This window comes from Anastrepha obliqua, chromosome 1 (assembly GCF_027943255.1).
Source record: "Anastrepha obliqua isolate idAnaObli1 chromosome 1, idAnaObli1_1.0, whole genome shotgun sequence".
Taxonomy (NCBI): domain Eukaryota; kingdom Metazoa; phylum Arthropoda; class Insecta; order Diptera; family Tephritidae; genus Anastrepha; species Anastrepha obliqua.
In genome coordinates this window covers 125,756,450-125,782,916 of record NC_072892.1, presented here as the reverse complement: position 1 = coordinate 125,782,916, position 26,467 = coordinate 125,756,450, and the positions used below count along the sequence as shown (strand labels likewise).

The following is a 26,467-nucleotide window of genomic DNA, read 5'->3' as shown; positions in this document are numbered from 1 at the left end:
TTTTTCTACTTAATCAAAAAGTTAGTGCGAAGATTAGACTCCTAGCAAGCAAATAATGAATTTATGTTTGCAACATCATCCGTTCATATTTTCAGTGACTTATTAGTCCACCCTCGTAAACTCCTCTACGTAGCCATGTTGCGTTGGTGGCCTCAATCGTTTGGCAAAGTTTATCTGCATCTTTGATAGACAAAGCGAGTGTGCGCATATGGAGGCAGCTGCATACGCTGGTGTGGCCTTCCACTGTCATTCATTGTCAATAATCGGCGCAATCAATCAAATTGCATACCAAACAACAAATTTAGCAACAACAATAAATAGTAGAATTTACATTTATATTTATTTATTATTGGCAAAATATCACCGTAGTGCAACACACCTCAATCTCCATGATTGATATAATATCTATTGGGTATTGTGCTGAGTGTACCTAATGTACCTGTATGTATGAACATACGGATGTATGCATGTGTATGTATGCGTAGAAAACTTATGCATTTTTAATGAAAAAATAACAATCACATAATTTTTTCTATCCGCAGGTGACTGTCGCCAAAACGTTGGATTACGAGAAGGTGCAACGATACTATCTAACCATTGTCGCATCGGTAAGTACGCGCTTAGAGAGTATAATTTTTTCACTTCACATTCTTGGATAAATGTAGCGATTTATGTTGTAAATAGTAATGTTGAGTGTATTTCATTGGATGCTGCCAACTAAACATTTATGTTGACACATAACTGGCATACCGCAAGAGTGAACACTTACACACATATATATATGTGCATGTGTGTGTGTGTGTGTGTGAGTCTCCAAATACATACATAGATATACTCATAGGGGTACACATGAGATGTAAAAAGAAAAAAATTATTTGACCACCAAGTTGACTTCATTCTCACTAGAAGAATGCGAGTACAAACTTATACTTACAAACAAAGTGAATACATACATACATGAATATGTAAGACATTAAACACACACAGGCGCTATACAACTTTCTTTGCTCTTTTCTTTCACCATTTTCCGTTGCAAGCATTCACTTCCTGTACTTCTGGTTGTTGCGACATTTTTTGCTTTTTTCTTGCAATTCTGTGTACGTACAAACGTTACTCGCTCGTTGGCGCAGAAATTCATAAATCGGTGCCCATTGGAATGTTCGCGCTTCATTGCACTGAATTGAATGTCACACCATTGTTGGCGAGGCTTTTGGTAATTTGATACCGGCAGCTTAGACTGCCAAGCAGGCGCTGAACCAACAGGCAAAAAAAGCGGTTTACAGCAGTCATGCAGCAATGGAAGAGGTAGGTGATTCGAGGAAAAGTTTCTTGTCGGGTACTATAGCACTGTTCCCATGGTCAATAATCTGGATCCGGATAAAAAATTTGCATCCAAATACAAAAACAGCAATGGGATACTGGGAGAGACCTGGTTCGACTAACGTTTCGTTCAATTTATGAACCCCTCTGTTCGTTTTGTTTTTCATCACTTGTACAAACAAGACCAAAACCCACCGTATAATGATAAAAAGGCTGGTAAAAAGCTGGTACAATGAATTTTTTCGTGATCACTGTTAGCTCACCGGCGATATCCGGGAAAATCGTGTCGAATCAGTGTTGGGAATAAAATTATCGATGCTGTGCGCGCAGTGAATGAGGAGGACATGACTAATCTCCATGAGACTGAAGCATCCTTGAGCGTTAGTAAAACGAGCGTCAGTAAGATTTGAAATGATCTCCATATGATGAAAAAAATAGGGTCTCACACAATTCTGTTAAGCGTTTGGGCAAAGCGCTTCAAAAATATGTTTAAAGTAATGCCAAAGTGAATTCATCATTTTGGAGACTATTTTGAAAACCAACCGAAGTTAATTTTTTTTGTTTATTTTTTTTTTTTGTTTTGTGTTTTTCCACTCACCAAGGTAAATTTTTTTATTAGCTCTACAATATGAATAGCAACCCTCAATTAATATTGAAGCCTCAGAAAATACGTTTTACTAATTTTAATGCACTTAGAACAAGTGTTTTTTATTCTTTTTTTCATAGGTGTTGTGGTAGCGCGCTACCCTCAAGTGATCTTCTGACACCAGGCTAAGCCTGTATATTTCCATCACTTTTCGCCGCGAGACTACAGTCAAGTTTTACATCACGGAGAGGGAAGGCGATTAGCCTCTTCCATAGTCTCGGTGACTAAGTCATGGGTCCCTTCGAACGCAGCATATGTTTCACGAATGTTTGTAGCACAGTAGTGTCTCCATGGAGTTTTTCTTTTGCAGAACGGAAGCGCGCGCATGTAAAGAATATGTGGTGTACGTCCCCCAAAACTTTCCATCGCATTAGTCGCAATAAGGATTGTCGTCGTGATTTAACCTGTGCAAATAGGCTTTGAAGTATCCACTCATGATCTAATATATGTCAGGTAAAAGTCCCCTTCTCCATGTGGTTTCGTTAGCCAAAGCTTCAGGTTGGGAATACATTTATGCTTTCAATGCTCTTTTGTAGACTTATCCTACCTTGTTTGCCCCTTGTCGACCTTATAGGCCTCTGTGTTCTGGCTATTTGAGCAGCTTCTATTGCTAGTATATCTAGCTAATATGTGCCAGATATAGCGAGGGTTGCATCGTCGGACATCGTTTTAAATGCGCTACGTACGCGTAGTACGCACAACCAGTAGGTGGACTATATGGTAGTCCTCGAAAGTATGATACAAGATGCGCTTCGTTCGCCCAAAATGGTGCACCATACAAACTATGGCTTTTGGCGTACTTGAACTGTGCTTTGAAAGAAAGATTTTTATTTATAATTATTCCCAGGTATTTGATTGTGGGAACGGTCGATATGTAGAAATCCCCAATTTCAAAAGTTACCTCCTCTGGCTTTTTTCGGCTGAATATAAGGACCGATTTGCTTTTTTGTAGCGCTTATTACAAATTAGTTTATGCTATCCAGGATTGTACGCTCAAGACTACATGGGCTGCGTTATTGCGGATATCTCCTAAATCTTTAGCCCACACTACAACCGCAATGTCGTCGGCGAAGCCAATTATCTTTGTCCCCTGTGGAATACTGACATCGTACATTATATCCCACAGCAACGGACCGCAGGTGTGCGCTTAACCATTGGTGCATTTACCTGTATGTATATATGTATGACCAAGACCGTTTCCAATAGTAATGTACGAACGATATTAATTTCAGTTGAAAAACCGAACTTTCGTTAATGTCGTTGAAAAAGGAAAATTGTATTCAAAAGAATTATTTGCAACGAAAATTTTCTCTGCATCAAATTTTGCATTTGTATATTATATTTTAAGCGCCCAGTCCCGAGTCTCCCTGTATTATACACCAAATGATAGATAAACTTCTTTCTAATAACCTTCGAGTGTACGAGACGGTATCAATAAAATGGTCCGCGGATGACAAAAATAAATTTTTTGTTTTTTGGTAGGACTGTTATAAGCTTACATGGCAAATTTCAGCGTGATATGTCACATAGTTTGTTTTCTGTACTACTGTAAATAAGTCAAGCTCGAGTGTGTTCTTCGAATTTAACGTTGGAAATTCAAAGAATTTGTTTGAAATTTTGTTATTCCAACAAAATGTTGCAGACAACTATGGGGACTCTGCTCTATCGCGTGCACGTGTTTTCCAGTGGTACAAATCGTTCAAAGAGGGCCGTACATCGGTTGAAAACTTGCCTCATGAACGTCATCCAGCAACATCAGTAAACGACGAAAACATCGGAAAAGTAAAGGAAATTGTGCTTGAAAATCGCACAAATCGCAAAATCGGTTAACGCTGAATATTATTTAGACGTTTTAAAGCGTTTGCGCGAGAACATTCGTCTTAAAAGGAAGGAATTGTGGGACAAAAAGTCATGGTTCTTGCATCACGATAATGCACCAGCTCACACATCACGTCTTGTTCGCGATTATTTGAACAAAAATAATGTTAATATCGTTCCGCAAGCACCGTATTCGCCTGATATGGCTCCATGTGACTTTTTCCTGTTTCCCAAACTCAAGTTGCCGCTCCGTGGAAAACATTTTGAGACAATTGAAGTCATATTATAAAAGAGAATACGAAGAACACACTCGAGCTTGACTTGTTTACAGTAGTACAGAAAACAAACTATGTGACATATCACGCTGAAATTTGCCATGTAAGCTTATAACAGTCCTACCAAAAAACAAAAAATTTATTTTTGTCATCCGCGGACCGTTTTATTGATACCGTCTCGTTCATATTTGAGTAGAAGGTACATAATTCTGCGATGAAAAAAGCTCCTCATAAAAAGCCATCTCGCGTTCGGAGTCGGCTTAAAACTGTAGGTTCCTCCATTTGTAGAAAAAATATCAAGACGAGCACCACTAATAGGAAGAGAATTTTAGACAAGCACCTAACAAAAGTCGATATATCTTTTTTACCTACCCATAAACTGTAGGGTGCAGTTATGCTCGAGGTTGCTTTCTAGTCACCAGTTAAAGCCCCGTGAAAATCCGTTCCGGTATTTCAGAGATTAGTAGATTTTTTAAATTTTGATTTATTTGATGTTTGTGCTTTCTACTCATCATCACAATACCTCATCCAGACCCAGTTCCCTTATTAATATCTTAAAATAGAGCTGGGTAGGACTGAGCGAATAAGCTTTTCTTCTGGCTGCAAATGGCTGAGATATCTCAACCTACTGTGAGCTATTGCACTGTATTCAAGGAGACCGTGTAGTCTCCTGGCATTGGTCGCAGAAGCGAGAAGAATCAGTGGACCATATCCAGCAGATGGCTGCGCAGTCCGCAATGGACTGTGAGAATGCCTGTCAAATGCCTATGAACAGTTTCAGTTTATCCTTGGGAAGAGTTATGAGTTTTTTTAACTTCCCAAGGTTGTAAGGATTTCAGTTGACGTACCAGCTAACCTCCCTTAGCCTTAGCTCTTCAGTCCTAAGCTTCTCTTTGATTTTGCGTTATCCCACAGCAAGGAAGAGCTCGGGTCCTTTTAATGTCGAGGCCGCAGCCTCTCTCTATCAAATGCGTCCGCTACTGTGTTTTCAGTTATGTCGCTACGTCCTGGGACCCAAATTAGCCGAACGCGATTGAGCGTTCCTAACAGATTCAGTTTCTCAATATACTGAAGGGCCAGTGAGGATTTAATCTTACAGGATGGAAAAGCCTTGAGTACCGCCTGACTGTCGCTCAGAATGGCAATTCGCTCATTCCAGAAGGTCCTGTTCTTCTTAATATCTGCATATAGACAGAAGATATACATTTTTGCTTCGAAGATGCTTGGAAAATTAGAAAAGAGAATACTAAGTTCAGACAGACAAACAGACAAATAAAAATTCTAAAAATGGTGCAAATGTATCACTGCTCATATTGCATTCCCTGCGTCTCATTCTTTTCGAAATTTTCTATGCATAGACATGACTCTCCTACAGCTTTATAATAGTATCGCTTACCACTCAATAGATCTTTACACATCCAGCCATAAATTTATTATGGTATTAGAGCTCCGGAATTGCTTGATTATTAAGAAGGCCTTCGCGTCATCTGCAATTATCTTATGTTATTAAATATTTTTGTTCAGCGCAACATTTCTGCTAATTAAAAGCTTAATTGCTTGAGATAAAAAACAGCAGGGTTTCAAATCCTTCTGCGGGCAAATCTGCCAGCAAAATCCAAAACAGAATCACGCCATCCACAATCTCTGCCAATATGAATTACTAATATGCCATATCGATTGCTAAATCTCCTTATATGCACTTGTATTATATAACTTAACTTAACTGAAGAGTTGGAGTATGTGACAGCGTAGTTAATATAAGTGCAGCAATAAGCTAATATTTGTAACCAATCCACCGGAATGGCAATGCCACCTTTGGAGAAGATGAGGGAATTGGGATGACAGGAACGCGCCAAAGTTAATTCAATTTATTTTTCCATTAACTGCAACTGCGGCTATTAGATGAGTGAAATACTTCTTGTGGAAATAAAGAAATGTATGTACGCACAGGCTCCTTTGTATGTATGTATGTGGATATATTCCGTCTCATATGACAGTCAATTTATGAGAACTGCTACTGGGAATAAAAGTTTTGCACTATGAAGCTGGTCAAGTGGTAAATGTAACTCACTTAGAATGGTAAAAATACGCGGCACGTTTTTGTAGAAAAAGGCGCGAGTCTATTAAAATCCAATTAAAATGGTGCGAGTTGCCGTTAAGAATGGCTGCATATACGAGTGTGTATATGTATGGATGGCGGCAAGTTGGCAAATGTGCAATTTACGATCAGAAATTCTATACACCTGTACGTGTATGCCACTTATAGTACATTTCTATGTGAGTGTATGAGTGTGTGTGCCTGTGTGAGGAAATCAATTGCATTGTGGGCTGTCGGTCACAGCCCACTTCCTCAAACAAGCTGCCAACAAATATCACTAGTTGCCATATGTACTCGTATGTGTGTGTATTACATAGTAATGCATATGTGTGCATGCATATAAGCTAACTGAAAAACAATGTGCTTGGCAAACTAGTACGCCGCTTGTCAAGCTTATTGGCTGGTTATTAATTTTTTCAATTCGTTAATATTTTTATACCCACGGCAGGTTAGGTTCCGTTGAATCGGCTGTTCAACAGTGGCTTCGCATAGATTGGAACAGCGCCAACGAAATTGCATTTAATTCAGACCTCAGACTTAACTCGATGGTTTCATAAAAAATAGACTTCAAATTCTTTGGCATTCCTGATGTTCCTTTGATACTCTTTAATGTTTGGTTAACTTTCGTCAAAATAAATGGACCAGATATCGAGCCTGTGAGTAGTTTAACCATGAATATTATTCATAGAACGAGTTCCATGGAAAATCTCTTAAGTCAAAAAGTAAAAGGTTCTTCGTCTTCTTCTTGATTGGCGCGATAACCGCTTACGCTATTTTGGCCGAGTGTAACAAAGTGCGCCAGTCGTTTATTTCTCGTGCTAACCGGCGCCAGTTGGGCACACCAAGTGAAGCCAAGTCCTTCTCCACCTGATCTTTCCAACGCAGAGGAGGCCTTCCTGTTCCTCTGCTACCACCAGCTGGTACCGCATCGAATACTTCAGAGACGTAGCGTTTGTTAAGTAAAAACTCGCCTATATAAATTTGCTAAGGCGGCTTCCAGACTATGCTCCATTATCGGTCTTGTAAATTTGTGAAAAGCACTTTAGTAACTTTCCTGCAGGGAAAAATACTAGTTGAATACTACAAGTTTACTTTTGAGCTGAACCATTTCTCGATCTATATATTTTCCATATTATTGTAGCAAGTGTTATTTTTAACGCGGCGATGTCCTACGAAAGATCAATTGTCCAAATACCGTTTCATACTAGCCAAAAAGTTTTCTAGTCTAATATGTTTCTAAGGTAACCAGTTTTAGACCAGTTTTAAACAAGCTAAATTACAAACACAAAAACATCCTTACCATTCCAATGTTTTAAAGTATTCTATTTCATATTAAAAGTGTATGCAGAATTGGTTCTTTCTTAAAAACAAATCAAACTTCTTTTAGGTACAGTTATTGGTTAAACATTCAAGCTTATAGCGCAAGAGTAAATCCTAAAAACATGTATGTACATTCTTTAAAAAAAACTACTGAAGAAATAAAATTTAAACCTCTCAGTTTCGGAATATAAAGAGGATGAATGTTCGTTAAATTTCGATTTCATATTTTATGTGACCGTTCCTGCGAAGATTTTCCTGTGATAGTCCTGTAATACAAACAAAAAAAAGTTCAAATTGATTGGGCAATCTTTGTTATTTTTGTGTAGAACCATTCATGACATTTATTTTTTTAAAACAATCCCTTGCGAATGTTGTCCGTACCTGCGATGTAATTCGGTCATCCGTAAACATCAATTTTGAGGAGGAGAAATTCGATCGGTATCTCGTGAATAACTTTAGTAATGTTCACTCCCAATGCCTCGAAGCTGGTTTCTCCACATAGCAACTAGACTTTACATACTCACACAAATAAGAGTCCAAGGGTGTGATATTACACGATCTTGGTGGTCAATCCACTGGTCCGAGACGTGAGATAAATTGCTTGCCGAAACGACGACGGTGGAAATCCATTGTTTCACGTGGTGTATGGCAAGTAATGCCGTATTGTTGGAATCAAATGTTGTGAAGATCACGGCTTCTATTTCCGGCACCCAGGCATCAAAAAGGCATGGCGCAATAGTGCTCGCCATACATTGCTACAATGGCACCAACCTCCTCTTTGAAGAAATATGGGCCGATGATTCCTCCAGCCCATAGGCCGCCCCAAACGGTTGTTTTCAATGGATGTAGTCTAGTGGCTGTCCTTGAATGGCTTCGGGTTGCTCTTTAGCCCAAATACGGAAATTTGCTTATTGCCGTAGCCATTCAGCCAAAAATGGGCCTGATTGCTGAACGGTTATGTACACCATAAGTTAGCCTCAGCGCGCGATGAATACTTTTCACAGAGCGTCGATTTTCGTAATAATGATTTGTAAACGTTGTTGAGGCGTAAGCCATTCTATGAAGAAATGCCAATGAATACATAAAAGAGTTATGTATTTAGCTTGACAGTAGTCACGCGTAATCTAGGTGTCATTAAACAACCAGTGCATACTTGCATTGGGTATAAAAAGTTCATTGATGCATTTTCATTCCTCCACATTCTCGCCAACCAATTCTAGTACATTTTTTTCGGCAATTGTGCAATTTCTGGCACACTATGAAATATTAGCTACCCAAAACGCAGTTGGTTGAGGTAAAATATTGTTTTTACGTTTTCGTTTTTTTTTTTGTGTTGGTTTTTCTTTTCTTTTTTTTAGTTCCAAAAAACTCACAAAGCTAGCGCACATTTTCGTATTAAAAATTGGCAATTCGAGCAGCGATAAATTGCACTTTTCGGGCGTATAAATTCACATTAATTACAACAAATTATGTTATTGTCTATGCGCTATCTTATTTCTCACAAGCCGCAGCGTAGCGTTTTTCATACATATTTTTTGCTCCATCTTTTTTTCTACTTTTTTGTGTGTATACGCTAAGAATTTGCATTTCTGTATCGAGGAAAAAATAATTGCATGGCCTAAACACCGAGCACGTCTTGTAATTGCGGCATACGCTGCCCAGTTAAATGAAGAAAAAAAGTTACTATGTACCTGAAATGCTAATTTTCGTATTTTTATTTTTGCTATTTAATCTTTTTTTCTTATATGATATCTTTTAAACTTCGCTATTCACAATTTGAGGGTGTTGAAAACTAGTTTTTTTTTAATTTTTTATTTTACACTCACAATTTTTATCACAATCTAGATCAAATGTGTATTTAAAGGCATTGTTTTGCTCTTTTATTTTATTTACTCATTCTTTTTTTTATTTCGACTTCTTTTGCACATTTTTACTAGTAGCTACCGCGCTAATGCCTTACAGCTACAGTAAAGTTCGTAGTTGTACGTTCCGTGAACTGTGGAGCGCGCAAATTTTGACGAGATCGATAAGCGGATTGCGTTGACTCAATGAACATAATAAAATAATATAGGAAATATTGAAATTATGCATGAAGCAAAAATTTGGCAATTGGATTAGTGTTAATAGCAACTGTTTGATATGGCGTAGAATTACAATGAGCAGCGTTTGCATAAAAGCCATGAAAAAGAAAACAAACAAAGTAAAAAAATTACTAATAATAAAAGCCATGAGTACTCGTGTGTATGTATGTTTGTACATATGTATTACATGTAACTCGAAGCCAATGTTTGATATTGATACACATATGTTTACTGTTATCTGCGTCTGTATGTTCTTATAACATATATCTGTGTACTTAAATGTATGGCCGTTAATAATTAATGGTAGTCATGTTCTGCTCACTGTGGATTGCGTTCGGTGGGTGAATGATAGCCGCTTAATGCATGAAAAAAAACTAAGAAATTTTTTTTTTTTTTTTTGTGCAGATAAAACTTTGAGATTGGTAGTTCTTGCCGAGTTTAAGTGTTGTTCTATACGTTGAGTACAAACGCCATGAAATATTAAACTAGTTTGTCGATCTCAATTGATATGGAAGTACATGTGCGCGTGCATAATTGCAAAAATTTACATACAAATGACGTTCGACATGTGTTTATCGAATACAAGAATTTTATGATAAGTTTCAAGGCACATTTTGCATCAGACATAGCGGTTATTGGTTATTGATTTGCTTTAAATTCGCGATTAGTTTAATTTATTTTTGTTGCATAACTCATATTAATCACTGATTTATTTCTCTATACTCAACACATGAAAAGTTCTGAGACTAACAAAGAAAACAGGTTTTTGTTTTTGTTCAAAATTAGCTTTATTCATCAACGTAATTTACATCAAGAACTAGACAATCATTCAAGCGCCGCTCTAACATTTCAATATCACTTTTGCAGAGCGATTTCGATATTCATTCGACCGAAGCATTTTTTTTAGGTCTGCGAACTGTCAGTAGCCTATGGAAGCCTAATCTGGCGAATACGGTGGATGTGGGAACAATTCGAAGCCCAATTCATGTAGTTTTGCCATTGTTTTGATTGACTTGTGACACGGTGCATTGTCTAGAAAGTGAGTAAACGCGGCACCCACTTTGTACAGAGCTTACTCGTAGTCAAATGCTCATGCAATATAAAGCCAACTCATTATTTTGATATCTTTACGATGTCAACTAACTCATGCAACTTCACTTTTCGATCATTCAAAATAATTTTGTGGATTTTTTGATGTTTTCTGGTGTTTCCACCTCATTTGAATGTCCACTGGGTTGTCCATCATCTCTACGTTGAAGTCAGCAAACCGTCGTTTCATTTTTGTTTCTGATGGAGCGGAGTCCCCATAATACTTCTCAAGTCATTGCTTTGCTTGAACGGTTTTTTCCCCTCGTCAATAAGCAGTCTAAAATTAAAATACGAAATTCTTTTTGCCCCATTTTTTTGAAATTAAATAAAGTAGTGTCACTTTTAGCACAATAACGAACTAATGAATATAGTGTAATGAATCTTTATTTATTTATTTATTTAATATAATGAAATATACTTATAAATAAATATATTACATATTTGTGCCAGCACAATGAAACTTTAAGAGCTAGATTTTTAAGGTTATAACTAACTTAAAAAGAGGTGAATGCAATAAAATTTCTGCAATCTATGCATTAGGCCCTAAACTTTTCAGTTCATTTGTTGACTATACCGCAAGCGTGGGTATAAGGTTCCTTTATGCAATTTTCGTAAAGTTTTGAAATTGCAGGCAGTAGTCTTATCGGCTTGTAAGACGAGACCATATTCTGAGGTTTCCCTGGCTTAAGTATGAAAATAATCGCCGCAATTTTCCATTGAATGGGAAAGTATTCTTTCTTTAACATCGCGTTAAATATAAAAGTTATAAACTGGAAGCCGCATGTGGGTAATTCTTTTAACACTTTATTTGTTATTAGGTTAAATCCTGGCGTTTTATTTATTTTGAGGGCTTTACTTACTGTGTAGTGAATCTCTTTTCAGCTTTGTTGTGGTATCGAAAAATCCATTTGGAACGGCGCGGAGAGAAATTCCTACTACGTGATCTTCTTCCGTATTTTAACTAGGAAAAGGTGCGAAAACATTTCACAGATATTTGGCGAACTCAAAGCTTTTTTCTTATCGGCTTTTGTCCATGATCCGTGGGATGCTTTTATAGGCGCATCGTAGGGTTTTGGCTGTGACATTTTTCTCGTTGTCTTCCACAATGAATAGTCCGTAGCTTCCGTTCATGGCAAAGTTGATAAGTACTTGTGAAAATTAGAATTCTTTATTTCTCTTAGTACGACTTTTAACTGTTTTGTGAGTTTGTTAAGATTTTTTATGTCCTGTTTGTTTCTATTTTTCTCTCATTTACACCGCAGCTTGCGTTTGACGTGAAGTAATATTTGTATGTGATCATCAATATCTGAATTTAGATAGTTACAACTTTTTGCCGGAGTAGCAGTCCGTGCAGCACTCTGAATACAGTTATTCAAAGGCTTCACTGCAGAGTCTACGTGAGACTTAGTTTTTAGTTGATTATTCAGCGCAGTCAGTTTTCAACTAATTTTTTAAATTGTGCCCAGTTTGTATGCTTTGAGTGCAATTTTAGTGCAGTTTGCTTTTTTCAAATTTAGTGTGTAAAGGTAATAGCAATTGCGAGTTGTCTGAAGAGCTATCCAGGTATTTATTTATGGTACTCTGATTTTTGGAAACACCTTTGCTTATGCAGAAGTCGATTACATTTGTAGTGCGTTTCACTAGCTTTTAACGATTCGACAATTGTTATTTTTGTTTACAGTATTTGCCGTTTGCACTAACGATTTTACTATTCACAAACTTAAGTAAACTGACACTAAACAGCTGTCTTCTTCTATTTGTTCAAACTGATAGAGAGTGGCATCTTTGTCAAATTAAATATCAAAATGAGCGGATAGTTCTGTGTTTCGGCGTTTCTTCAATTATATTTGCACAAATTAAGTAAAATAATATAATTATTTATTTGATATTAATATTTACTTAATCCTTTTTGTACATATATTGCTTTAGAATGACATCGGCAGCTCTGAAAAGAAGCCACACCACAGGCGAGCAACTCAATCAAACATTTCTTTTGCCGCTTGCCGCTCCACTTTGGTCACAGGAAACCCCACCTATGCGCAAAAGTTTGAACGATTGATTGCATTCCTCACACCCGTCCTGCTCATAGATATTCCCTATTGCTCACCTATGGGCCGTTGATAACATCCAGTTGCAAAAAATCACAGTGCTGCTAGAACCTTGTAATATAAAGGCAGAGTTTAGAATTAAATTAGCTTGAAGATTGCAAGATTTGCCTGTTTTCCAGTCGAAATCGGTGTTATTCTGAAACCTCCCTGTTGAATGCCTAGCTGAGAAATTAAGTCCTCAGTCAAGTCTCTATTTAAACGGAATAATTTTTGGAACTCCTCTGCAGCCAAATGGAATGGGTTGTCCACTTCCCGGAGCAAATGTCGATCCACTGTTTGAGCGTTCACTATCTCCTCTCCACGCGATACGTCATAAGCCAAATACTCAAAGGACATACTCCCGTCTTCACGTTTTTAAAAATTTGAATTCAAACAACTAATTCTTGTTTTCTCGTTTAATTTGTTATCGTTTAGTTTGCGATAGTCGACATGTTACCCAAGCAGCTGATTTTGTGTTATCGTTTTTCTTTATGAAACGGGTTAACGAATAGCAAAGTCGTTAAAATTGTAGTCAAGGAAAGATAACAATGCGAATATCGTTAAAATGTGTTAGTTAATCGCACTACTGGTGTTTCATTTGCATCGTAAAAAATAAGCCTACGATAATTGTTTTGCATTGATAGATCGCATGCAAAAGCTCATCACAAATGGAGGTGTGGGGTAATATGCGGTTGGGTGTTTTTCTGACTTAGTCATTTATTATGAACCACCTCATTAGCGTTTCAGTCTATATCTATATGGCGAACTGCTCGCTCCTTGTCAAATAAATGCTTTTCGTGTATGCAATATCATTGATTTTAGTACACACTTCGAACAATATTGTAAAGTTTCATCTATTTAAACGCAACTCTTAGTAGTTTCTTATGTGATCTCGTACATAGCAGCTTATTCTGTATGTATTAGACATTATATTAGGAGTATACTAACTAAAATAAAAGATTTGTAAAATCGTTCTCTAGAAGAAGATGATAAATATTTGTTGATTACACTCATATGAGCATATGTCCGTCATGATTTGGCTAAAAGAGAATAAATAAATTATACTTCATTAGTGCAAATACGTGTTCGCCCCCAGCCAAAAAAGGCAATTGAACTGGGAACTTCACGAAGAGTTAAATATGAAGAAAAAACATATGTAGGCATGCAAATAATCTACCTCGAAACACAAATACGCAAATACACACACATAACTGCCCGACAATTTTTGGCGACTATCATTGTTTGTTTTAATGATGGCATAATTGAAAGCCATTTGAAAATTATTTGCCATTCTTTGGTGAACGTCGAAAGTCAAACACCCAAATGGCTGCTGCAAGTTCCACCGCTTGCGAATGAATTGAGAGATTGAAACGCCAACTAAACGAATGATTGTATGCTTAGTGTTGAAGTTAATGATGCTGATGTTACGACTGAAGCTGTTGTGGCTAATGTTAATTTTGACGATATTGGTGTTGTTGGTGTGCTGCTGCTGCGGGCATGTCATGAACTCCAACTAAAATCCAGCGCGTCCATGTAAATGTCAGTTTTATCCACATGAGTGGCCAAAAAAGCTGGTAATCACATGCACGTACACATATATATGCGTACATATGTATATATGCGAGCATGAACAGGTACAGGAGCATGCGTAGGTACTGGCAGAACCGTCAGCAGCCATTCCATGCAAAAGAAAATGTCAAATTTCGTGTGTGGGTTTTGCATCACTTCAGCGCTTCAAAGTGGGTTGTGGCGTGCAAAATCTCAGATAAGCCAATCTTTGACTGTCAATTTGTCAATAGGTGTACGGTTGTAATAGTTTTTTTTTTTGTTTTCAATATTGTCTATGGATACCGATACGTCTACGCATATAGGCACACAGTATTGTGCATAACCTGAGCAACTGTTTTTTTTTTATTAATTAGCTGGTATCTTTGTTTTAATCTACGTGTTTCGCTCGCAATATTCTGCCAGTTTTGGTGTCTTACTACAAGTTAAAAACTAATTTAATGGTTACGTGGAATTAAATAATTCAATTAAAATAAATTTGGTCACAAAAGTGGTTGAGCAACATCTTATCAACTTTTGCTAATTTGGTGTTTAATCGTTGATTTCGACCTTGAATCCGAAGCAACTCTTATTTTTGCAAGGTTTTATCAAAGTGAAGATCGACATGACCAAATTTCACGCTAGCTGCGATATCTCCAAACTATATATCTCCAAACGGCAGCCTTGATAAGACCTTTGACTGGGGCATGGAAGAATTCGAGTTGCCATTACGGGAAACTTGCAAGTGCTATAAAATATTTCCACTGCACTTTTTTTCGTTTTTTTTGATAGGTGCGAAAACCGCGTACGCGATTTTGGCTGAGTTTAATAAAGCGCGCCCGTCGTTTCTTTCTCGTGCTAACCGGCACGAATTGCTAACGAGAGGACATAGTCAATACAAATATTATACAACGAACTTGACGAAAAGATGAAACAGAAAATTCAGGACAAGATGCGATTGGGAATGCAGGAAATATAGGGAACATTACTCAAGGCAAACTGTAGGGCATCTCCTTTACGGATATTCTGCGTTATTCAAAACACACTCAGCCTATTTAGGAACACCAAAATTTAACGGATTAGAAAACATCGCAGTAGTGGGTTGAAAATGTCTCCATAAATTCACAATAGAAACAGGCACCATGCGGGCGGACTATTTCAAAACGCATAACTAATGAACTCCATTTGGTATCGCTACAGACTGAGCCGGTCTAGGTGTGACTGCAAGTCAACCAGTTCAACCAACCTAATTTGAAGTAACTCAGTCCAATAGGTAGGCATCCCATTACGAACTTGAAAGTATCGACTTGGAACGAACTTCCGCAGAGAGACACATTTCCAATGAGCTGCAAAACTTAGCGGTTATATAAAAAAAATAATTTGGCCAAAAGTGGATAGATAAAAAAAAAACTGCTTCAAGCCGCGCATGGGGCAATCGTTTCTTCATCGGCTGGGTATGCAGCACAATAACAGTATATTGTTGATGGATATACAGAGTGGTACAAAATTCAATCATTCAATTTTTTTTTATTGACTTTGTTATTAAATAAAAAAAAAAATATTTTCAGTGGTGGGAGTTTTACGCGCTCCACTCCTTGTCTCCTTTTATTAATGCAAAAAAACCTATTTCAAGAGCTTAAATTATATTTCTGAACAGAGGAGATGGGTAACTTTTCAAAAAAATATAAGAAGAATAAACCAGCGATAAAGCGGTCACCGTAGCGGAAGCGATTGGTGCATGACTATCAATCGATAATGCTCGAGTTCGAAACTCACTGTGAACATAAACCACCAAATGAGATAAAAATTGTTTCTAATAGCGGGCGCCCCTCGGCAGGCAATGGCGGGCTTCTGAATATATTTTGCTATGAAAAAGCTCCACATAAAAAAAACCATCTACCGTTTGGAGGTGGCATAAAACTGTAGCTGCATCCATTTGGTGGAAAAAAACATCAAGATGCACACCACAAATGGGAGGAAGAACCCGACCAAACACACAGCAAAGGATGGAAGCAAAAATTATTATTATTATAGAGTTTCTCCATCTCGGTAGGGTTCGCAACTACCACAGATAACATAAGTATGTCTCGGATAAAAATATCAAAGGGGCAATTCTCTGTTCCTTCGTGTTATGACGTAGCAAAGTTTTTCTGTTTTTTTATTATTTTTTTTTATTATTATTATTTTCGATTTAATATTAAAAATATAGTATCTGAACAAGTTACTTTAATTTTGCGCAGTACTGTTTATACATTAACGTATTTACGAGTAGAAAAACAAGTTTATTTGTACATAGTTTACGTAGTAGGATCATGTGTATGTGAGTGTGTGTTGCTGTGATGAGTAATCGGCAGCATATTCACAGTAACAGTTTCGCCTACCATCCTGTTCGATAGATGCAGTTTTTAATTTTCAAGTGTTGCCAATTCTGAAACAAGTTTTTAATACCCTCGTATAGATACCGATATTTGTAATTATTTATGCATGCTTGCATGTACTTACTCCGATACCAAACTTCTAGTGCGTGCAATTGGAAGCGTATCCATTTGCTTCTTTGTCTATAATGAATTGATATAGAAAGTCCTCGTCCACGTCGTTATGCAATCAACCAATGTAATTACAAAAAAACATAAACAATCAAATGTTCAACTGGATGAAAAGTTCTTGCATCCCACATACAACAATTTAGCTTTTTTCAATTAGAAATAATAAACAGTTGATACACAGATCACCAAGTACTCCGTTATTTACTTTTAATTAATAAATACTAAGCTTAAATGTTTAAGATTTGTAAATCGAAATTGCAAACTGACCTCAGTCACAACGAACTCGATTACATTCAAACGAAACTTCTTCGTTGCACTTCACCTTACTTAGATTCGACATAAATCTTATAGAGATTGGATCAAGCCATGCCCACTTTTTATATGTTAAGACTACATTTCGCTCCGTTCTTCTGATGTTGTAAACTATAATTCACATATTCTACTATATGAGTTTGTTTGATTCCCAAAACTGTCAACATTTAATTAGATTAAAATTTACTAAAACCTGCGCAGATAAATAAAATTTCATCTGGAGCGAATTCAGCTTTTCTAACTGGCTTTCATTGAACGATTTTTATATTTGAAGAAATGAAAATGCACACTAAAGTTTAAAAGCCACAGGCCAAATCAACGAAATACGTAATAAAAAAAAATGTTGCTGTTTTCTTTAGAACAAAATAAAAATGATGTGTAAAATCAAAATATATTATCCGATAACTTCGGCGTTATTAAATTGTGACAAAAAACTCTTGCCAGATTTTGAACATAGCGCAGCTAGCGCCCATATTCGGGGTATTTCGTTACTGACTGCAAAGGCTTCAAGATTATATTCCGTGATTAATTTCATGACAAATGGCACTGAAGTGTTGGGGTCCAACTCGAATGCCCTAGGAATGGTAGCAATAAGAAATCTTTCACACAGCAAAATTAGTCCCAAGAGTTAAACTAAAATAAATAAAAATAAACAATTGGCGCGTACTCTTTTGTTAGGCGTTTTCCCGAGCTCCTCCTCCTATTTGTGGTATGCGTCTTGATGTTGCTCCACAAATGGAGGGACCTACAGTTTTAAGCCAACTCCGAACTCCCAAGAGTTAAAAATTATAGTTTTAAAATTATAACGCGATGCGTTTTTTTTAATGTTTTTATGTACAGGTACTCTACAATCTATACACGTCAAAATAGTTGCTAGTTCAAATTGAAATTCGAAAAAGGCGAGCCAAAAAGGACCAAAAAGGACCAACTCCTTAAATACTCGGGCTAAAAAGCCTCTTATATTCAAAGCTCTGGAAAGTAAAAGGAGAAAAGGAGAAGAGTAACAGAAAGAAAAAGAGGATAAAATAGAGACAGAGATAGCTAGACCTCTGAGAATTTTCCAAAATCTTTGGCAAATCTGAAAATATCCTCCAGTTTAAGGGAACAAATTTTACTTGTATTATCATGATATCGGAACCCAAAATTCGTAGCCTTGCTCTAGCAAAGACAGAGCACTCATAGAGAAAATCCTCAGTGTTATACGCCTCCTCCAAAGAAAACATGTTCTCAATGATTCTAATGGTGGTCATATACTATCCCAATGGGTTGCGTTCTTTAGTACAGGGTTTGATTGAAAAGTAATGAGCCTCTGCCAAGCGATCAACCGAATCGACTGGTGGGGGAAAATGATCGTTGGACCTTCCCCTTCCACTAGAAACCGGTCCCAGTTCGCTGGCAACAGCGGTGCAGTCAACATCTCTCCGCTCGTGAAAGCTGTTTTAAAAGTGTGTTAGGATTTTACAGTGGCGAAAATACAGCGATCGTTGGAGCAATGTTACTCGATCAAATTTTGCGTAAAACTAAACAGTTTGTACCTCCAGGAAGCACTGTAAACGCGGCATTTTACAAAGAAGTTCTCTTTCGGCTGAAAAACGGCGTCGCCCGGGTTCGGCCCGACCTCGTCAACAATTGGCGCACACCGCCTTCCTCTGCACCTCTGCATTGGCCCAGATGGGGGTTCCGGTGCTTCCCCACCCTCCCTACACCCATACCTGTCCCCTCCGGACGGAAAAACTGTGACAGCCGAATTGAACCCGATTCCGGCGGACGAGTTTAAAAAATGTTTCCTGCAATGGGAGGACCACTATCAGCGGTGTATTGACGCTCAAGGGTCCTATTTTGAAAAATATTAGTTGTATAAGCCAAAAGTTTTATTAAAACTGCTTAAAAAAAATAAGGATCATTGCTTTTCAATCAAACCCTGTAATATCTACCATTAATCGAACGTCTTTTCTTCCAAGTTTTAGAAGAAAGTTCGATAGTTTTCTGGGCAGGATTATTGCAAAACACTTTAGAGTTCTGCAGCGTTCTAGACTGGCCAATCGCTCTTTATGTAAATTGAATACATAGTCGCTAATTGAATTCATTATTCCTGTAGAACGGATTCCGATTATTAGAACTAGTCCCTGTGGGGGAACCGCTAATCCGCAGTTGCCTAATTCATCGGCAATTTCATTTCCTTGAACACCGCGGTGTCCTGAAGTCCATATAAATACAAGCTTATTCCATCTTACTGCAGAATTAAGTTTCTACTTACGTTCTTAAACAATTTTTGAGGTTTGCTTTGTGTTCTCCAGGGCCTCCAATGCAGCCTGACTCTAATCTGTTTCCCGCTCTATCTACTCTCAATTATCGATTCTGATACTTTGAGAATGGCAAAAATTTCCGTTTAGAAAACAGTTCCCATTCCTCTCATAGCGTAGTGATACTTATTACTCTTGTTTCAGTACCAACCGTCTCCAGACCCCATTTCAATCTTGGGTCCAGCGGTAAAGAAAATATCCGTAAAATTTCTTTGAATGCACTCTGAATAACGTGACATAGACTTTCCTTCCAAATGAAACAATCGGCATAAAATCGTACTTAGGTGCCAAAAACAATGGATACTGCTCAGATAGCATCTTAAACACTTTTCTGTGCTCGGTCTTCGTGCCAAAAACGATAATTATGGGGTCTGCACATTGCTTCCTGCTGTATCTTAAAATGGTGCTGGTTAGCACCTTAGTTTTTTCCCCTCTTATGGGAAAATAAGATATTTTTTTGAATAATTTTTTATTTTGCCCTCTCTTTTTATGTATCTAAAAAATATATATTTAGACGATATTGAATCGATATTTATTATTAGCTTTTAACCATTTCCTTGAATTAACCTATTTTTGCACTTATAAGACTTCTACACCAAAAGATTTAGTTTATGTTAGACGTACTTTCTGATGAAAATAAAAATGGCTGCTATTCCTAGGGCGTTTGAGTTGAACCCCAAATTTTAACCCGCTTTTGTTATGAAATTAATCACAGAATATAAGCTTTAAGCTGAAAAAACACCCTACCTCTGTAATAAATAAATTTCAGCCACAACCCCAATATAGCCAATAACTTAAAAACTATAGTTTCTCAATAGACAATTCCGGCATTCCTGTTTAGTAAAATTTCTTTGAACTCGAAATTATAGTTTGTAATTTAAAACTCCAATTCTCTCTAATCTCATAAAAAACTTAAAATACGGTCACATGTACATACATACATCTTTTCGTATGTCTTGGCCGTCTATTGGCTTTTCTGCCTTCGTTTGCTTAGTTTCCCTCTAAATATTTTTCAATATCTTACAAGCGAACGTCGCGTCGTTTGTCATGTCTGCCATTGTGTCCGATATGACCTGTGACTCCAATTTTCATGTTCAACAATTTCTGATTTGATTCACGTGCTGCTGTGTGGCAAGCATTGTTACAGATTTGTTGGTAAATAGTTATTAATGTTGTTGTTGTAGGCTTTTGTAAATGCTGAACGTTTTTGTTGTTAATGTTGATGTTAATGTTAATGTAGTTACAGCATTGCAAAGCGTATAACAAACCAATGCCAGCAATGAATAACAAACAAAAACCCAAACAAATACTCGATTGTCCAACAACATAAAAGCCCACATGCTTAACAATGGAGGCGTGCCTGTATTGGTGTACATATTTTTGATTTTGTGCTTTCTTTTATTTACAATATGACAAGCTTCAAGTGCATTGGCATTTTTGGGTGCTCACCAAGTGGCAGGTACTTGAAGGCACTTGTTGCTGGTTGCTGCTGGTTGTGGCAACTAGCTACCATTTAGCAATATTTGCGAAGGGCGCAAAAATTGGCTGTCTCAAATAATTGTAGCACGAAGTTATTGTCGCTGCAGATTGCAAACGGCAACAAACAGCAGCAATAATGTTGTGCTGCGACTATTGGCTACCTGCCACTGGTATGTTGTACCTGGTTTGTTAGCATCAGCTGGTAACTCACGTGCAATTTTTAGTTGTTGTTCATTGATTTTCGATTTGACTTTATTCTTTATTTCTTATTAATTTAATTTTGATTTAACTATTTTCCATGGACCACACATGCGTCGCAACATTCAAACAACATTCCACACACACAATTGTTGCACAAACATTTCAAAATTCAAAAGCGCCAGTAGCAAGTGGCAAAGTGATAAAATCTGCTTAGAAACGCTTTGCGACTTCATTAAACTTAAATAAGTAAAAATTTGTTTAGGTTAAGAAAAGGAAAATAAATCTGCAAAAATCAGCAAAAATAGTTCGCTGCTTGCCACATGCCAATTTGCAAGTTGCCAAACGCCAACAGCGCTCAACACAGCAAAGCAGCCAACTTAGCGGCCAGCTCGGCAGCTATCCAATATCATAGCCCTGAGCAGTCTGAACGACGGCAGCAACAAGACAGTGTGTCGATAGCTTGCACATTGACGCTTTAGCGGCTGGAGGTGCCACAGCAATCGCTGCCCGGCACTCTTGCTTTCTGCGCTGCTGCTGCTGCGTTAGCTGCTTTTGCTGTGGTGGCACGGCTTCTTGAGTAGTTCGCACTAATCAACAGCAGAGTCATCGCCATCACCATCATAACAGCTTCAGCTAGCCAGCAGCCTCAACACTAACCAATTCTTATAACCATACACAAGCACTTCACGCCAGATTGCACTGACTGCCACACCGCCAGCGCCACCTCCCCCACCGCCGCCACCGCTTTTACATTGACAGTCATCAGGTTTTGCTATGGGTCATGTTGCAATCATAACACGGCTACGTGCACACATTTATTCATTCATTCAGTGTGGCAGGTTTGCGTACTTTGTGTGGCAGCACATATTTTTGCGCAACATACCACCGTAAGAAAAAAAAATTCTTTAGCGCATTTTCATAATCCACTTTCATGAAACTGCATCTGTAGCGCGCTGGCTGGCTCGCTGGCTGGCCGCAGAAAGGGTGTCTTTCGCGGGTGAGCTGTACAAGATTTTTGAACCTTGTTTTTCTTTGGTGCTGTGTTGTTGCTTTTTGTTTGGTTGCAAATTTATTGATCAGATTTTTCTTCTAGTCGGCACTGCCACCAATAACGAAAACAACGCCAGTTTTGCCACAGCCGCCAGTTATTATTGCGGTCGCACGTGAATATTTCGTTGACTTTAGTGATTTTGCTACATTTGTAGTTTGATATTCTCGATTTTTAGTTTTTTGGTTTTGTTTTCCCTTTTCATTCCTTTATATTTCTTACCGAATTTTTTTTTTCTAAAATTGTTTCTTCAATATTTTTTCTCTCTTGCCTTTATTTCCCTGGCTGTAGGCCATTATTTTGCGATTTTGATATTGAAATCGTTTGCTTCAAATAATCTCTACAAAAATGGAGCAAACTAAGTTACGACACTTGGCTATATTTTGTAAGTTTCAATAAAGTGCAATTACTGTCTCGCCGGCAAAGGCAAAAATGTAAAATATAATTAAGCTTAAAAGCAGTTGGTGGTAATTTAGTTTTAGTCCGATTGCCAAAAGCTAATATAATTTTTACTGCTATTTTTATATCTATCAGTGCATACGACAGGCGTCTGATAAGTTCGCGGCTTATGGTACTTTAGTGAAATAAAGACTCAGTTTTATATTTTTTATTATCATTCTTCAATACAAGTGAGTAGTTGCCTTCGAGTGAGCGTCGTTTGCGCATTGGGTATACGTGGTGTGGCGGCTGCTGTAGCTGAATGGTTTGGTGCGTGATAATGCAAAATAGACCAAAATGAAGAACAACTTTTCTCGAAAAGCAGTCCCCCTCAGCGGACAATGGCAAACCTCCGAGTGTATTTCTGCCTTAAAAAGGCTCCTTATGAAAACGCATTTGCCGTTCGAAGTCGGTTTAAAACTGTAGGTTCCTGCAATTGTGGAACGACATCAAGAAGCACACCACAAATAGGAGGAGGAGCTCGGCCAAACACTTAACAGAAGTGTAAGCGCTAATTATTTGTATGTATTTATACGTGGTATGGCTATTAGATAAGGAGACCGACGCTACTATTGATGCATTTCAAGACATATCCTCCTAATGTAGTATCTTTCTCACCACTGTCAGCCAATCAGTGTAGCCAAATCCTCTAATTGTATTTGAATTGATTTCCGGCTCTTTTCCGAACAATGGGGCTATGAGTAAATCTCTATGAAATCAAAATAAACTACTCCGCTCTCTTCTCTCTTTTCTTTTTAAACAATAATGTGGGATCTTGTATATTTCTTTCGAACGTTGGAAAACGTTTATTTACTTTGCTTTTTAAGACGATTGTCTTTAGCACATCGCTTTCATTTCATTAATGATACAAAATCTTTCGCATCGATGCAGGAAATTCACAGAAAGGCAGAATGCAAATATTTTTACCTATTTATTTTTATTTAAGTAACGCGACTATATCTGTGATTAGGAACACTAATTGGGAAATGGGAAATTTTCTTGTATTTATGCAGCGTTTTCTTATGGTAGTTTTAAGTTGTCATCGCAAAAACCCTACCAGCAAAATAGTTTTCAAAGAAAATTAGCAACAAATAATATTCAGAGTTGGTAAAATGGAAAAAGGCAATATTTAGGGTTTTCCAGATTATAAGAGAGCACTACACTTGCCAAAATTTGTATAAATTTTTATTTATTTTTGAATTTAATTATTTAGCCATCAAATACAACTTGTAAAGAGTGGTTTCGACGCTTCCGAAGTGACAATTATTGTATGATGACGCATGTCGAACCCTTGATGATATGTCTACAGAGTTGGATATTCACCAATCGATCGTCGGTAAACGTTTACAGGTGATGGGAATGATCCAGAAAGCAGGTAATTGGGTGTCACTTCAACTGAAGGAGAGGGATACCGAGAGACGTTTGGTGACGTGTGAGATGCTTCTTGAACGGCTGAAAAGAAAAGATTTTCTGCATCGCATCGTCACTTGTGATGAAAAATGCGTCTGTTATGATAACCCAAAGCGTCGAAAATATTGAAGCCTGCCAAGTGAACCTGGTCCATCGACAGCGAAAACAAAATGTGCATGACTCAAAGGTTATGTTGTGGATCTAGTGGAATTAGAAGGGGATCATCTATTATGAAACCATCACTGGTGATGGTTACCGACTGCAGCTAATGCGTTTGAATCGAGCTCTCAAAGAAAAGCGGCCGGAATGGGACGGTAGACATGACAAACTGATTTTGCTGTATGACAACACCAGCTCACACGTTTCTAAATCCGTCCAGAAATATTTAAAAGGACTGAATTGTGAAATTTTGTCCCACCCGCCGTATTCCCTGGACATTGCACCTTTGGATTGCCATCTGTTCCGATCAATGCAGTTAGCCCTTATTGGAGAGCGGTTCACTTCTTCTTCTCAAGTCAAAAGAACTCAAAGTTTTCGTGAGAGAAACTCGTATGCTGCCTGAAAGATGGAGTAAAGTTCTAGCTTCCGTACAAAATGTACAAAAAAAACCGACACATTTTAATCAGAATCTGAAAATTTTAACTTGAAATTTGAAAAAAACAGAATTCAAAACAAAACATAAAATTTTAGTATAATATAACAAACGATTGCACGAAGTTTTTTTTTAAATAAGCTTTTGTTAAAATTTTAATAAATATATAAAATAATTATAGACAATTCCTATATAGTTTTAGAGTAAAATGAACTGTTCAAAGAAATTATAAATTACTAGCTTTAACCCGCGGCCCCGCTCGCGTAGGAGCAGTTTTGAGGGATTTAGGATATGTATATAAAAGAATTACAAACAATAATTTCATAGAAAATAATTTTTTATTAATAACCATAATATTACAATACCCGGCATCCGCTGCTATGCCTCGTTGAATAAAATCAAAACAACCAATCAGAAAAATATCAAGCAAAATTATATTTATTCATTTTCTATCTCAAACCGCTTTTGAACTTTGCATTTGGGTCATAGTTGAACAGCTTATGCGGATTATGAAGTCTAGAGTGTGCTATAAATAGTGGGAAATAGGAAAAACTAAGATTTTTTAGATTAAATTTAAGCAAATATTCGATTATTAGTGACGAATGAGAGTGGTGGCGTGGCCTGGGGGCTGTGGGAAGGGAGTTCCATCATAAAAACATGCCTAGAACCTTCATTGGGTTAAAATATGAATGTATACAAATTGTTACGTCATTTGGTGTTGTCGTTTCGTAATGATGCGCGGACAACGTACAGACATTCACCTTTATATATATAGATTAATTATGAGTGGATATAATAGGGTTACTTTAAATACAGGGTGGCTGATGAATTTTGCTACATTAAGAAACTCAAATAACTTTTTTTTAGTGTATGGAATTCATTTATTTTTTTTTTTTCAAGTTGAAGGTCATTAAATTTTATTAAATGTAGCTTAACTAGTTTTAAAAATAATTGAATTTAAATGCCCCCATGCTCGTTGACACAAGTGCGGTATCTTAGTAAAAAGTTGTTCATTGCTGCTTTGAGAGTTGCGACAGGAATAGCCGCAATTGTTGCCCGAATGGATTGTTTTAGTTCATCCAAATTTGTTGGCTTTGTTTTATAAACTTCTTGTTTACATAAACCCCACAAGAAAAAGTCAGGTGCAGTAAGGTCAGGCGACCTGGGGGGCCAACGAAATTCGGAGTTTCTTGAAATCAGTTTATTGGGAAATTTTCGTCGCAACTCTGTCATAACAGTCTGGGCTATGTGAGACGTTGCCCCATCTTGTTGAAACCACACAGAGTTGAAAGGAATTCTCTTTCGGCGTAGTTCTGGATAGAAAAATTATTTCAGCATTTTCAAATAACGGTCTCCAGTAACCGTAACGGTGTGACCATTTTCTTCAAAAAAATAAGGCCCGACAATACAGCGTGAAGAAACCGCACACCACACTGTCACGCGAAGAGGATGCAATTCCGTCTCGTGGAGTATCTGTGGGTTAGAAGTACTCCATATTCGACAATTTTGTTTGTTCACATTGCCGTTTAAATCGAAATGGGCCTCACCAGACATGAAAAGGCAGTTTAATATGTTTTGGTCTTCTTCCACCATTTGCAGGATCTTCTGGCAAAATTCCAAGCGAATCGGCAAGTCTGCTTTCAGTTTGTTAACCATTTGAATTTTGTAGGGAAATAAGTCTAAATATTTGTGCATTATTGTTTGCAAAGACTGTCGGCTGACACTAAGTTGAGCAGATAAGCTTCTTGTTGAAACCCTTGGATTGCTTTGTATAGCTGCAGCTACAGCAGCGATCGTTTCCTCCGTCCGAACTGGTGGGTTTCGATGATAAGGCCTTCTTGCGACTGTTCCTTGCTCAG

The 26,467-nt window shown here is 37.5% G+C and overlaps 1 protein-coding gene across 1 annotated transcript in view; it reads left to right on the top strand.

Moving 5' to 3' along the window:
- LOC129236030 (cadherin-99C) overlaps positions 1 to 26,467 on the top strand; it is a 300,265-nt gene that overhangs the window by 253,381 nt on the left and 20,417 nt on the right. Inside the window, exon 8 of the mRNA XM_054870202.1 lies at positions 543 to 608. Coding sequence (XP_054726177.1) covers positions 543 to 608 — 66 coding nt within the window. The remainder of the gene's footprint in view (positions 1 to 542; positions 609 to 26,467) is intronic.